This window comes from Rutidosis leptorrhynchoides, chromosome 8 (assembly GCF_046630445.1).
Source record: "Rutidosis leptorrhynchoides isolate AG116_Rl617_1_P2 chromosome 8, CSIRO_AGI_Rlap_v1, whole genome shotgun sequence".
Classification (NCBI taxonomy): Eukaryota; Viridiplantae; Streptophyta; class Magnoliopsida; order Asterales; family Asteraceae; genus Rutidosis; species Rutidosis leptorrhynchoides.
This window is the reverse complement of record NC_092340.1, coordinates 297,619,954-297,631,739: the sequence shown is the minus strand read 5'-3', so window position 1 is coordinate 297,631,739 and position 11,786 is coordinate 297,619,954. Positions and strand designations below refer to the sequence as shown.

The following is an 11,786-nucleotide window of genomic DNA, read 5'->3' as shown; positions in this document are numbered from 1 at the left end:
TCGTTCGTGTTAAAAGCTCAATCTAAACCCTAAATTTAAACCCTAATTTCCAAACACCAATTTCTATACCCTAATTTCTAAACTCGGTAAATCCTAAACCCTAATTACTAAACCCTAATTTCTAAAGTAGACCCTAAACCTTGCATATATGGTTTAGGATTAAGGGGTAAGCAATTAAATTACATGTGAACCACATTTTGTAGTTTTGATTAATTGTGAGAATAAATGATTGTCGCGTTTTAATTGGTCTTTTACTTTAATTTTAAGTAAATTGTTGGATGGTTTTTTTTTTTTTTTTTTTTTTTTTTTTTTGAAATGGAATATTTCACATCACTTTAAATCCAATTTATTTTTCACTTCATACACTGAATTTATTACTATCAAAGAATCAAAGAAGGTGTGAAGAAAAATTAAAAAAAAATGGCGTCTGCTTTGAGAAGAGCAATTCTAGGGCACGTACGGATCCCGGTGGTGGCTAACGGATCTAAGCTTCTAACACCATCATGGATCCACCGTACCACCGCCGTGCGTTCAATGTCATCTCACGACGATCATCTCGAAAAAACTCAAGTTATTGATAGAATCCTCGATATCGTTAAAAGTTTTCCGAAAGTTGATCCTTCTAAGGTATATTGAATTTGATTGTTTTATCAATTTATGTTTAATTTAGCTTTTAGTTATGAATTTCGGTTAATTAGCTGAAGTTACTTAATTTATGTGTGACCTAATTTAATACCTAGGGAACTAGTTTAAGATTAGCTTTTAATCTTAATGAATTTTTTTTTTTTTTTTTTTTTTTTGATGAATTTTAATTGTGAAATAAAACTGTTAGTTACTGATTTGAACTGGTGTGTTTAGCTAGTTTTTGCTACTTCAATCATTGAGCTGATTATGTAGTTACTTGTTAATAATATCATGTTCAGTTTAGGTTCTAATGAGTTTGAATTTTGTACATCTGGAAATGATATTTGAAGTGGTTGTTTTATGGATTTGATTTGAGGTAAATGGCTTAACTAAGTGCTTTTTTGCCATATTATTCAAAATATTATTGTATCAGTGATTAAGATGTTAGTTTGTGTATGTAAAATGTGTTGTTACTAGATTCAATTTGTTTATTGTAATACTTAATTGATGCTGTAGGTAATTTGGAAATAGGGTTTCGTTGTTTGTTCCAGTAATGATGAAATGGTGTGTTATGCATTGAGGCGTTATGTTATCGCTTACATCTTCTTTGAAACCTTATACCGTTAAGTGAAAAAATTACCGAGTTACAAACTCAATAATATAGACTCACCTTCGTAGTAATGACTATTATTTGTTCTGTTATAAAGAAATCTCCTTTTGAGTATTCTAAGCTATCAGGTAAAAATCAATAAAAAGGATAAATAATAGTGTCTGATTTCATGACGTCGATAATCTGCTTGTGCATACACCTGTGCGTAGGCTTATTGAACTTCTTACGACACATATGTACTTGTGTGTGTAGCATCTAGTGTCTACTTACATTCCATATTCTTTACTTGGCCCGATTTCAATCTGGATGAAAGAGGTTCTCGTTTCTGTCCGATTTATTGTTAGTAAAAGTAAACTAAAGTTCTATCTTTAAATTGCAGCTGATCACACAATTTTGTGTGAACTCTTACTCTAAACTGTCATTTAGCTGTCATTTTTTCCACAATTGTAACTTTAGTCCCTTAGTTTTCTTATATTATACAGTAAAGGGTAGGATCAAGAGGGAAGTAACCAATCGGGGGGAAGCAAAAAGTTTTTTTTTTCTTCGTTTTTTGAAAAAACTTCGTTCACGAACATTATAGATGAGATGAAAATATGAACATTTAGTAGAGACACTTTGTGATAAATGTTTTTATTTTGGTGGGAAAACGCTCGAAGAAGTAATATATAACAATTATCGTGTTTTTCGAGCGTATTTTGAGGTTTTAGCTATTGGGGTTTAGATATTAGGATTTAGATATTAGGGTTTATAGGGTTTAGATATTAGGGTTTAGAAATTTAGGGTTTAGGGTTTAGATTTAGGGTTTAAATTTAGGATTTAGATCGAGTTTTTAACACGAACGGTTTAGAGTTTAGGGTTTAGGGTTTAGGGTTTGGTGTTTTGGGTTTATATAAACCCAAAACACCAAACCCTAAACCCTAAACCCTAAACTCTAAATCGGGCTAAATTTTACTTCACAAAACATGGAAAAAAAATGTTCTTATTCTTCACGAACAATATTATCTTGAATATTATTTTTGTCGATCGTTTTCCCGCCTAAATAATAACATTCATCACGAAGTGTCTCTTCTAAATGTTCATATTTTCGTGTGATCTTGATGCCGGAAAAAAAAAAATTCAAAAAAAACGAAAAAAAAAAAAAAAAACAAAATTTTGCTTCCCTCCGCTTCCCCCCGATTAGTTACTTCCCCATATTGATCCTGCCCCATACAGTAAAATGTAAATGTGCAGTGTACATAAAATTGTGTTGAATTTAGTGATGGAACAGATACAAATATTGATGATGAAAAAGTACATCATCAAGAATTAACTTCACATGTTAACCACCTAAACTCTAAAACTTTAAATAAATTTGAAAGATTGTTGTAGTCTCAATTTCAGCTGAAACCCTGTTCAAGCCTAGTTGAAATTTGGCCTTATATCTCTCTGGAAGGATAATAATTTCTACTATATGCTAATATATGCCTATCCATATAGTGATTTTATTGAATTAATATAAGGGATTCCAGAAGGGCTCGTCCATTCGATAACATTTAAAGGAACAAACATTGCAAAATTGCATCTGATAATTGAATTTGTTATGAAGTTACAAATTGTCGATGAAAACTATCTTAAGACATACTTATTCGTAATCATTTGCAGGTGACTCCCGAAGTTCATTTCCAAAAAGATTTGGGGTTGGACAGCTTAGATAATGTGGAGCTCATAATGGCTATCGAAGAAGAGTTCAAATTGGAGATTCCAGACAAAGAAGCTGACAAGATCGACTCATGTGCACTTGCAATTGAGTATGTATATAACCATCCAATGGCTAGCTAAAAATCTCAAGTTTTACTTTATAAGTTGAAGTTTTCCTAAATTTGAGCTGGAAAATAAAATTAGAAGCATTTGTGCTTTCATCAACCTTTGTGTGTTTGTTATAATTGTATCATTCATGAACATGCTCAAGCTTTGTGCTTGTTATTCCGCGAGACATTGGATTTGTGACCTAATTTATGTCACGCCTTTTTAAGTTTAACGAAGGGGTTGTTGGCGACAATCTTGATTAAGTTTGCTTTTGTTATTTTTTTGTTTCTTAACAACTTCAAATCTTTGGAGATGATATTATTTGCAGAAATGTATACATCTGTAATCATCATCATTATTCTTCCTATTACGTCTATACTGAGAACGGGTGTGAAACCCGTTGTCCTATATCGGTTTGGGTTTAACTGAAATAACAGGTATCTATTTAATACCCATTCCACTGTCCTTAAACCAAACATATTAATTTCACTACACTTTATTCTAGAGCTTCTTACACCCCACAAGCCATATAGTTTCATGAATTTGAGTAACTTGAACGCCATAGTCCAGATTGATCTGTTCAGGATTGTAATGCTTGAATTGAGCTTCGAACAAGAAAATGAAACAATTACCGTGCGTCTTTTGCTTGATTCAAGTTCTTGTCGTATTTGTGGTTTTGTTAACAGTTTTTACTTTTTATAAGTTACAATATACTTAAGGTATGACAACCATATGATGCAAATTATATTGAAGTCAACGTAAAATAGTTAGGTGTCGCATACTTGACATTGAAATGGTTTGATAGTATGGATGACGCAATTTCCATATATCCTAACTAAACACGTGAAATGATACACAAAGCCCGACATCATTTTTCACGTTTCCAAATTTTACAACTATAGTATCTACTTTTAGCTGTATAGTTCCTAAAATGACGGCAACTTTCACTTGAAGTTGTTATGTGGTCTAGCGGTTGGTGGCCTGCCTCCTTTAAGGGAGGTCAGGAGTTCGACCCCCGTTGGCTACATTGTTTAAAACACAATGTCATCCATGTCATGAAGTATCCACCCATGTCACCTTTCTCATATCATTTGGGGGTAAAGGGGATGAGGGTTTTACTTGGCCGTGCCCTTGGATCGGTTTCAATTTTTTCTCCCGGGCAGCGATGGAGTAGGGTTATTATCGCTGCATCGGTATAGTCGAAACGGGAGATGATCGCAACGGGTGGTTTAGTACCCCCTCGGGTAATCTCAATCGCTATTAAAAAAAAAAAAGTAGATGATACTTCATGATAGGTGACGTATGTCTAATTGTCTATGATGATTTGTTATCCCCAACAACATAAGTGAAATTACCAACATAAGTGAAATTACCGAAACATCCATTACGTCTACTTTCACCCACGCTCAGTGGTGGTAGCAGGATTTTACTTCACCGGAGGTGAATTTTTTTTTTAAAACCGTATAAACTTTTTTGGATAAAATACGGAGTTTTTGGGGCAAAAATTGGATGTTTTTAGGCAGAATATTGAGGTTTTTGGATAAAATTTGAAGGTTTGTAGGCAAAATTTGAAGGCTTTGGGTAAAATTTGGAGAATTTTGGACAAAATTTGAAGATTTTGGGGCAAAATATGTAGGTTTTGGGAAAAAAATCCACCGAAGACGAAGTCGAAACATCCAAAATTTTAACACACACATCCCCGGACCCCACATAGAACCGCCTCTGCCCGCGCTATGGTGTGTTGGTGTCGAAAATCAGGCGAACACACCGGTTACAAGTAGTAATACATTAGCATTATACTTAGTCAACTGTCACTAATCAGGAGATGGATTAAGATCGTAACGTATTTATTTATTTTTATATTATTTTAAAACTTATAATCTTTTTGATATTAATCAAAAGTATTTATTTTATTTACTCTGTATTATTTATTTCAATTATAAAGTAAAAAGTATCTTATTGTTTTATTTGAAAGTGTTTTCGTAACTCGATCATTACTTCTCGTGTTCTTAATATTTAAGATCCAAACACTATAATTCAAGTTAACACACAGTTTTTTACACAACAATTAAGCAAATTGACCAATTTTTATTATTTCTATTAAGTTCACAAAAACATATAAACGTTAAAATGTACCAGATACACAGATAAATTCGTTTTTTTACAAAACTGTGAAAATAGTTCATTTATTTTTATTATATTTTTTGGGCGAATACAGAAAATCAAATTAAATCGATATGATCCGACCATCAATACGTTAGTTAGTTCCTACAATATAATTGACTTGCCAACTATATCAACATTGAAATAAATCAAACAAACTACTCTAAACAACCGATGATATTATGTTATGATAATTAAAGGAGAATGTGTAATTCACCAATCGATCGATACTTTAAACAAACAAATGTAATAATAATGATTTTTATTAAGGAAAACTTACACACCCAACACAAATTTATTCCACAAATATATACATGCCTGCTACGAGGTCAACCTCTTGGTTGAAGTGCGGGCTCGTCACATACCACTAAGCTATAAGCCCGTTGTTAAGGTAACAATAATGATGATTTAGATACTAAATGATTAACAAAGCAAAAATTACCTTATTTAACTCTATGATCATACATGTTCTACTCACTTAAGATAAGTAATCACCAAGTTGAAGAATATGAATAATCGAAAGCCCAATCGCAGATAATTCAAAAGTCCCATTGTTTCTTCTTGTCAACGGCGAAACAGCATTACGCTTCTCTTGAAATCCATTCTCACAAGTGGTAGCATCATCCATAACCGAGCTTAACAAAATATTTGCCTCATTATATCGCTCTAACTTGTAACTTTTCAAGGCACGTTTAATATCAACTATAGCATCAGAGTAAAGCTCAAGACAATCTTCTAACCGCATTTTAATATAAGAGTTTTGATCATTTTTTAATAGCCGTTTGATGTGAGACCTTGTATCGGTCAAGTTATTGTGTGTTAGTTTAATGGAGATCTTACCAAGGCCTTGGATATCGGTGTGACGACTTCCAGAAGCAGATTCGAGTGACGAGGTGCAAAAATGGTAATTCACAACTGGATCTTGTTGAGAGCAGAGTTCACAAGTGCCATGGATTAATGGTTGAGAATGGGTAGAAAATAAGAGGGAGGAAAATAAGAACAGTGAAAGAAAGGAAGAAACACGAGACATGTTAAGGCAAAATGGTTATAGTTTATTTAGTGAAGTAGATATGTTTAAGTAGAAGTGAAAAGGTATGTGTTGGACGTTCAAAGTTTCTTTTTAGAGTTTTTCTATAATTTAAAAAAGTTTAGTAATCATATCATTACTTTATATCCCACCAATAGCCAACATGTTTGTTTCGGTTTTTACTGATGGACTACGTTTGTGCGTCTGTGAATCAATTAGATTGTTACAAGTTTTCTCCTTAAAAGTAACATCTAATCATCGACGGATCTATTAATGGTAATAACTGGTGGCACCGGTTAATAGTCCAAAAAAAATTTCTACCAGATGGCTTTTGTCAATAGTATCACTAAAAAATATGTGCAATATTCACTGGTATCACTAGTTAAAAACTCAAAAAAATCTCACTACATCGCGTATTTCACTGGTGTCCCGTGCCACCATTGGACATATACCACATCAGCCCTTGCATCTACTTTTGATGATGTTCGTGGACTGAGATGACGCAAGCTTGATAGTTTGTGTCAATGTGTTGGTGTTTGACATTTGTGCAATATTTGGTTGTTTGCTAAGGGCGTGTTCACTATTTAGTCCTAAATTGGTCGTACCGGCGATTTCAGAATTATGAGTCATTGGAGTCGAAAAATATTTGTCAGTACTAATTATATGTACCTTTAATAGATTACCAATTCGAAAAATTTATGGAGTCCGTATAGTTAAATTCAGTAATATCCTATATCCTATATTATCCTATTATCCTATATAATTTAAAAGAAAACCCATAATTTTGAAAAATATATGAGGTCGTACAGTTAAATTTAGTGGTGTATGTACAATTTAAATGGTAATTTCTACTAAATATTTTCAAACTAGTGTTGTCTCGTGACCCCACATGTCTATAGCTAGATTCACCCTTGCTTACAAGGCTCGGAAGTTCTTTCCTTCATCAATAGGGCCCTGATCGGTCACTTTTCTGGATCGGAATCGATAAATGAAATGAAAGTCATAAAAACATATCTTGATCTTTGCACCTTAGATCTTAACAATATTACTGATTAAAGTCTGAATTAATCTTTATCTCAATTAGAACCTAAGGTCTATATTAAACATCTCAATATTTTTTACCACCGAAGCCAAAAGCTTGAGTGATATGGGGTGAGATCCAACTTGGAGTACTGCCAAAATCAGGTTCTGTAACGACCCTGGATTTTTTAACGTTTAATTATTAATATTTATTATTAATACTTGTGTTTTAATAAATGTATTGTTATACATTTACTTGTTACAGTACATGACTTTGCATGTCCCGATTCGTCTTTGTGACACACGAACTTTTCACGAATAATATTTAGAATATTATTTGCATTCATGATTAATTTTTATTAATCATTTTTGATTAACTAAGGTTACTAGTTAATTACTTGGGCTTATTTATTTATTTATTTTGTTACATACTTGGACTTGACCTTTTATTAATGAACATGGACTTAGAAGCCAACCCTACTTATCTTAATGGACTATTAAGGAGTCCAACATTATGCTAATGACTTGTTAAGCTTAATACAAGATTAATTAAGTTAATGGAATCTAGTTACTTACACATTTACAACTTGTTCCCATGTCAATTTACTTTAATACCAATTTGAGCTATCACCATTCTCCCATGTTAGAAAGTAGCAAGTTGACCTCCCCCTTTTGTTGTGAAAACCGTCAGCCACCAAGGGGGTAAAGGGGAGTTCCATTTCAAATCTCCTTATTACTTGTTCACTAGTTTTCATTCATTTCTCACACACACAAAATACTTCCACTTTTCTCTCAAGTTTTTCTCTCAAATTGTGAGTTTTTTTTTAAGACTTTTCTTCTTCCTTTTTCTTGTCCAAAACCGAACCATTATCATCATCATTTACTTGTTCATTGTTTGTTGTTTTGCTACGTGTTCTTAGTTGTTGTTTACTTACTAGTTGTAAGAATCAAACTCTCTAGTTTATTCTTCATATCATCTTGTTTATTCAAGAACATACAAGAACCTAGGAGAATCAAGTTTATGTTTTGATTCTTCCATAAAACTTGTTAAAAAGAAAGTTCATGAGTTCTAAAATCATACTTGTGTTCATGTTTGTAAACTTAAGGTTTACTTTCTTAAGGATCAAAGCCTTGGCTTGAATCTTTCCAAGTATGAACAACCATGAACTTATTACTTGTAAATTTAGTTTATTTCTTCATGTTATGTACCTTTAAATTCGTGATTGTTGTTAAGCTTGGTCAAGTGTTACTAGTTAATCTTGATCTCATTTGTCTTGAACTAAAGTTAACTTTATAAGTTCAAGAACATGGAAGTATAACTTTCTAGTTATAATTTCATACACTTGTGTTGGATCTAAGTTTATATAACTTATGGTCTTCTAATTTTGTTGTAAATAAGAGCTTACAAGCTTACATACATGTTTCAAGTTGAAAAATCTAAGTTTCATAACTTATGATTTCATTAAAGTGCAGATCCAAGTTTTGTAACTTAGGATCTAACTTAAGAACACTAGATCTAGACTTTCTAATCTAGGATCTTTAATATCTAGCTAAGATTTAAGTTCTACAACTTAAGATCTTGATTATTTAGTTTACTTTCAAGTTTGTAGCTTAGTATTACTAGTAGAACTCATGTATGTGTCGGATCTAAGATCTTGATGTAACTTTGATTCATCAAACTACATACAACTCTTAAGTGAGTTGTGCTACATATCTTAGACTTACACTAGTGTTATGATGGTCAAACCTTGGTTAAGATGATGCAAACACATCAACGAGTTGTACACTTGAAGCTATACGCATCAAGGATGAGAACCGGGATGAGCATCAAGCACCAAGAACCCACCGGAACACTTTTCTTACTGTTTTATGGAACTGATCAGACTACCTGGGCTACTGGAAAGTTGATTTTCAGTTATTTCGGTTCGAGTAGATGATTTTTCGTTTAGACCTCGTCTTAATCCGAGTTACGGTTTAGGATCTATGGCCTCCCGAAAGTCACTACACCCTATTAACGTTGTGCTGAAATTTCTGACCTACTCGCACTTAAACCATCACCACGGTCAAACGAATATGAGTTTGATTCTGGAAATTGGTCAGCCTCTAGGGGACTCATATACGGAGCCATGGCCACTGGCCTCACCTTATTTCAGTTTGTATAGAGGTCGTGGCGACTGAACGAAGTCAGCCCTTGTTTCAAACCCTATTTTTGATTGAAAACTTACTTTACCCTTTTTGATAAATGATGAATGATGATGATACTTAAGATCTAATTTACATGCATTTAAACCTTTGGGAACGATTTACTGACTTAGTAACTTTTGACTTAGGTTGAGGACTTTTGGACCAACTACTTGCTTACTATTCACGTGTATCGACTTTTACTACTTTCCAGTGTGAGTTATAGCATCCCTTTTTTACTTTAACTATTTTGGGAACTGAGAATACATGCGCATTTTACGTTTTACATACTAGGCACGAGTACTTAAACTTATTATATGTGTGGGTTATACAACGGCATAAACTTTTTCCTTAGCTCGGTAACGTTTAGTCATTGGTCTTTGAACCGGTGAACGCGAATCTTAGATATGGATCCATAGGGTTTGACATCCCCACTCGGGCTAGTAGCGCTAGCATTTAATGGGTGTTTAATACTTCGTAAACATACACACTCGTCAAGTGTACTTTTAGGGGGTGATAAACGTTAAGTTAGTTACTAAGTGCCCACGGTTAAACATATACTTTTCATACTGTTTTGAAACGCTGTTGAAGCACTGAAATCTCATGGCCTACCTTACATTACTGTTATACTTAAACTATAGCTCACCAACCTTTGTGTTGACGTTTTAAGCATGTTTTTCTCAGGTGCTTAAGGTTTGCTTGCTTCCGCTGTTGTACTAGTCATGCCTTGTAGACTCCCGCTGCGCTTATTAGAGATGTCATCGCATGAAACATTTTATCTTGCATTCAGACTTTATTACTTTTGAATAATGTTTTTGTAACGACCTATGGGTCACGTACTATTATTTTGCTTGCTATTCGTAGAAGCATACTTTCGGATGTTAAACATTTGACGTTGGTTAAAACGTCACCTTTTATCATGAATGCAAACTTACTTTTGAAACAGCATATAGTATTTGACCTTGTAATGATCATGTTGTTGATGATTCGTACACGATGGTTTTGTACGGGGCATCACAGGTTCGATTCTCACTCCATAAGAACAACAGCAGCACCCTCCGACGTCACCACTTGTAGATCTCCGGCATCATACAAATATTGAAAAATATCTGCAAAATCTCAGGTTTGTATAAAAGAGAAAAGAAGATCAGGGAAAGAAATGGGAAGAGATTCCGACTAAATGACCATTTTACCCTCATGTGCTTAAAGGTGACCATTTTAACGGACGTTAGCAAATTGAACTCCTCTTGAAATATGTGTATACTATAGGGACCTTCCATGTAAAAAAAAGTTGGACTCCGGTTATAGTTTTGAAGAATACTATAGGGATCGTGTGTAATTTTCTGTATAATTGTACTATACATAATTTTTTTTATTCTATAACTAAACCAATTATAACATTAGTCGTTTCTTTATTATTACAAAAACCATGATGTTTTACTAGTAAAGTAGTATGAGTGTATGACATACTATGTAAATGTTATAAAATAGGAAATAAATTGGTGTCAAACCAACTTTTGTGTCTATTCAACTCTAGAAAAAACATTACTTTTGTTATAGATATAAACGATAAACGATACATATAAAATCAGCGACAGTAAATTGAGATAATTACATACGTCACATTATGGGTCAAGATTTAATATACGTGTGCCACAATAATTACTTATTTTACAATATTGCTATTTGTATATATACTTTCAACCTACAAAAAGTAATACCTCTGGTCTAACAAGTTATGTTGTTCCATCACTGTAAAATTTTGGCATACGCCCATTTCATTATTTCAATATGCATACGCAAAATTTATGTTAAAAGGACACTAGTTGCTTATCATATGTCATGTTTAGATCAAAATTGGATGAAATGTTAATTTGGAAAAGAAAGCAACTGATTCCTATAACTTCTTTAAACAAAATTGAAATAGTCTAGACAGTGAAAATGGGATTGATAGTGATAGAATGATTGTTAGAAATAATTACCAAGGATTTAGAGTTGTGCTTTGTAAAGATTATTTGATTGGTTACTCACGCAATGGTCGAAAGAAAATGGAGTTTAAAAAACAACACATGTAATATATTTTTCAAAACGCTACAATGAAAATGAATTGCAAATGAAAGTAGGCAACCCATACGCTGAGCCAACAATAAAATGAACCCTGGAGCCAGGATGGGACAGAATCCATTTCGTCCCGTTTACAAAATAGAAATATATAGTTTTTTGCACCATGTCACAAAAAAAATAAAGTAAAAAGAAAAAAAAAATTAAACCCTTCGTTAAAAAAAGTATTTTGCAACCAAAATAATGAATTAGTCCCTTGAACCACTTGTTTCCGAGAGTTCATGAATAAGAATAATGGTGACGCTGATACGGAGT

The 11,786-nt window shown here is 33.1% G+C and overlaps 2 protein-coding genes across 2 annotated transcripts; one reads left to right on the top strand and one right to left on the bottom strand.

The window, feature by feature from the left end:
- The first annotated feature begins 349 nt into the window (after positions 1-349).
- On the top strand, positions 350-3,282 carry LOC139862410 (acyl carrier protein 1, mitochondrial-like). Its single transcript, XM_071851010.1, has 2 exons — positions 350-627; positions 2,876-3,282. The coding sequence occupies exons 1-2, from the start codon at positions 421-423 to the stop codon at positions 3,050-3,052; spliced, it is 384 nt and encodes a 127-aa protein (XP_071707111.1). The 5' UTR covers positions 350-420; the 3' UTR covers positions 3,053-3,282.
- Positions 3,283-5,427: 2,145 nt separating this feature from the next.
- On the bottom strand, positions 5,428-6,402 carry LOC139864790 (putative invertase inhibitor). Its single transcript, XM_071853362.1, has one exon. It carries the CDS (start codon positions 6,210-6,212, stop codon positions 5,661-5,663), a length of 552 nt encoding a protein of 183 aa, XP_071709463.1. The 5' UTR covers positions 6,213-6,402; the 3' UTR covers positions 5,428-5,660.
- Positions 6,403-11,786: the final 5,384 nt, after the last annotated feature.

Bases quoted from the DNA above. Each gene is read 5' to 3' on its own strand.
- LOC139862410 (XM_071851010.1), top strand. From the start codon at position 421: ATGGCGTCTGCTTTGAGAAGAGCAATTCTAGGGCACGTACGGATCCCG. The intron at 628-2,875 runs GTATATTGAATT...AATCATTTGCAG, and splicing joins CGAAAGTTGATCCTTCTAAG to GTGACTCCCGAAGTTCATTT.
- LOC139864790 (XM_071853362.1), bottom strand. From the start codon at position 6,212: ATGTCTCGTGTTTCTTCCTTTCTTTCACTGTTCTTATTTTCCTCCCTC.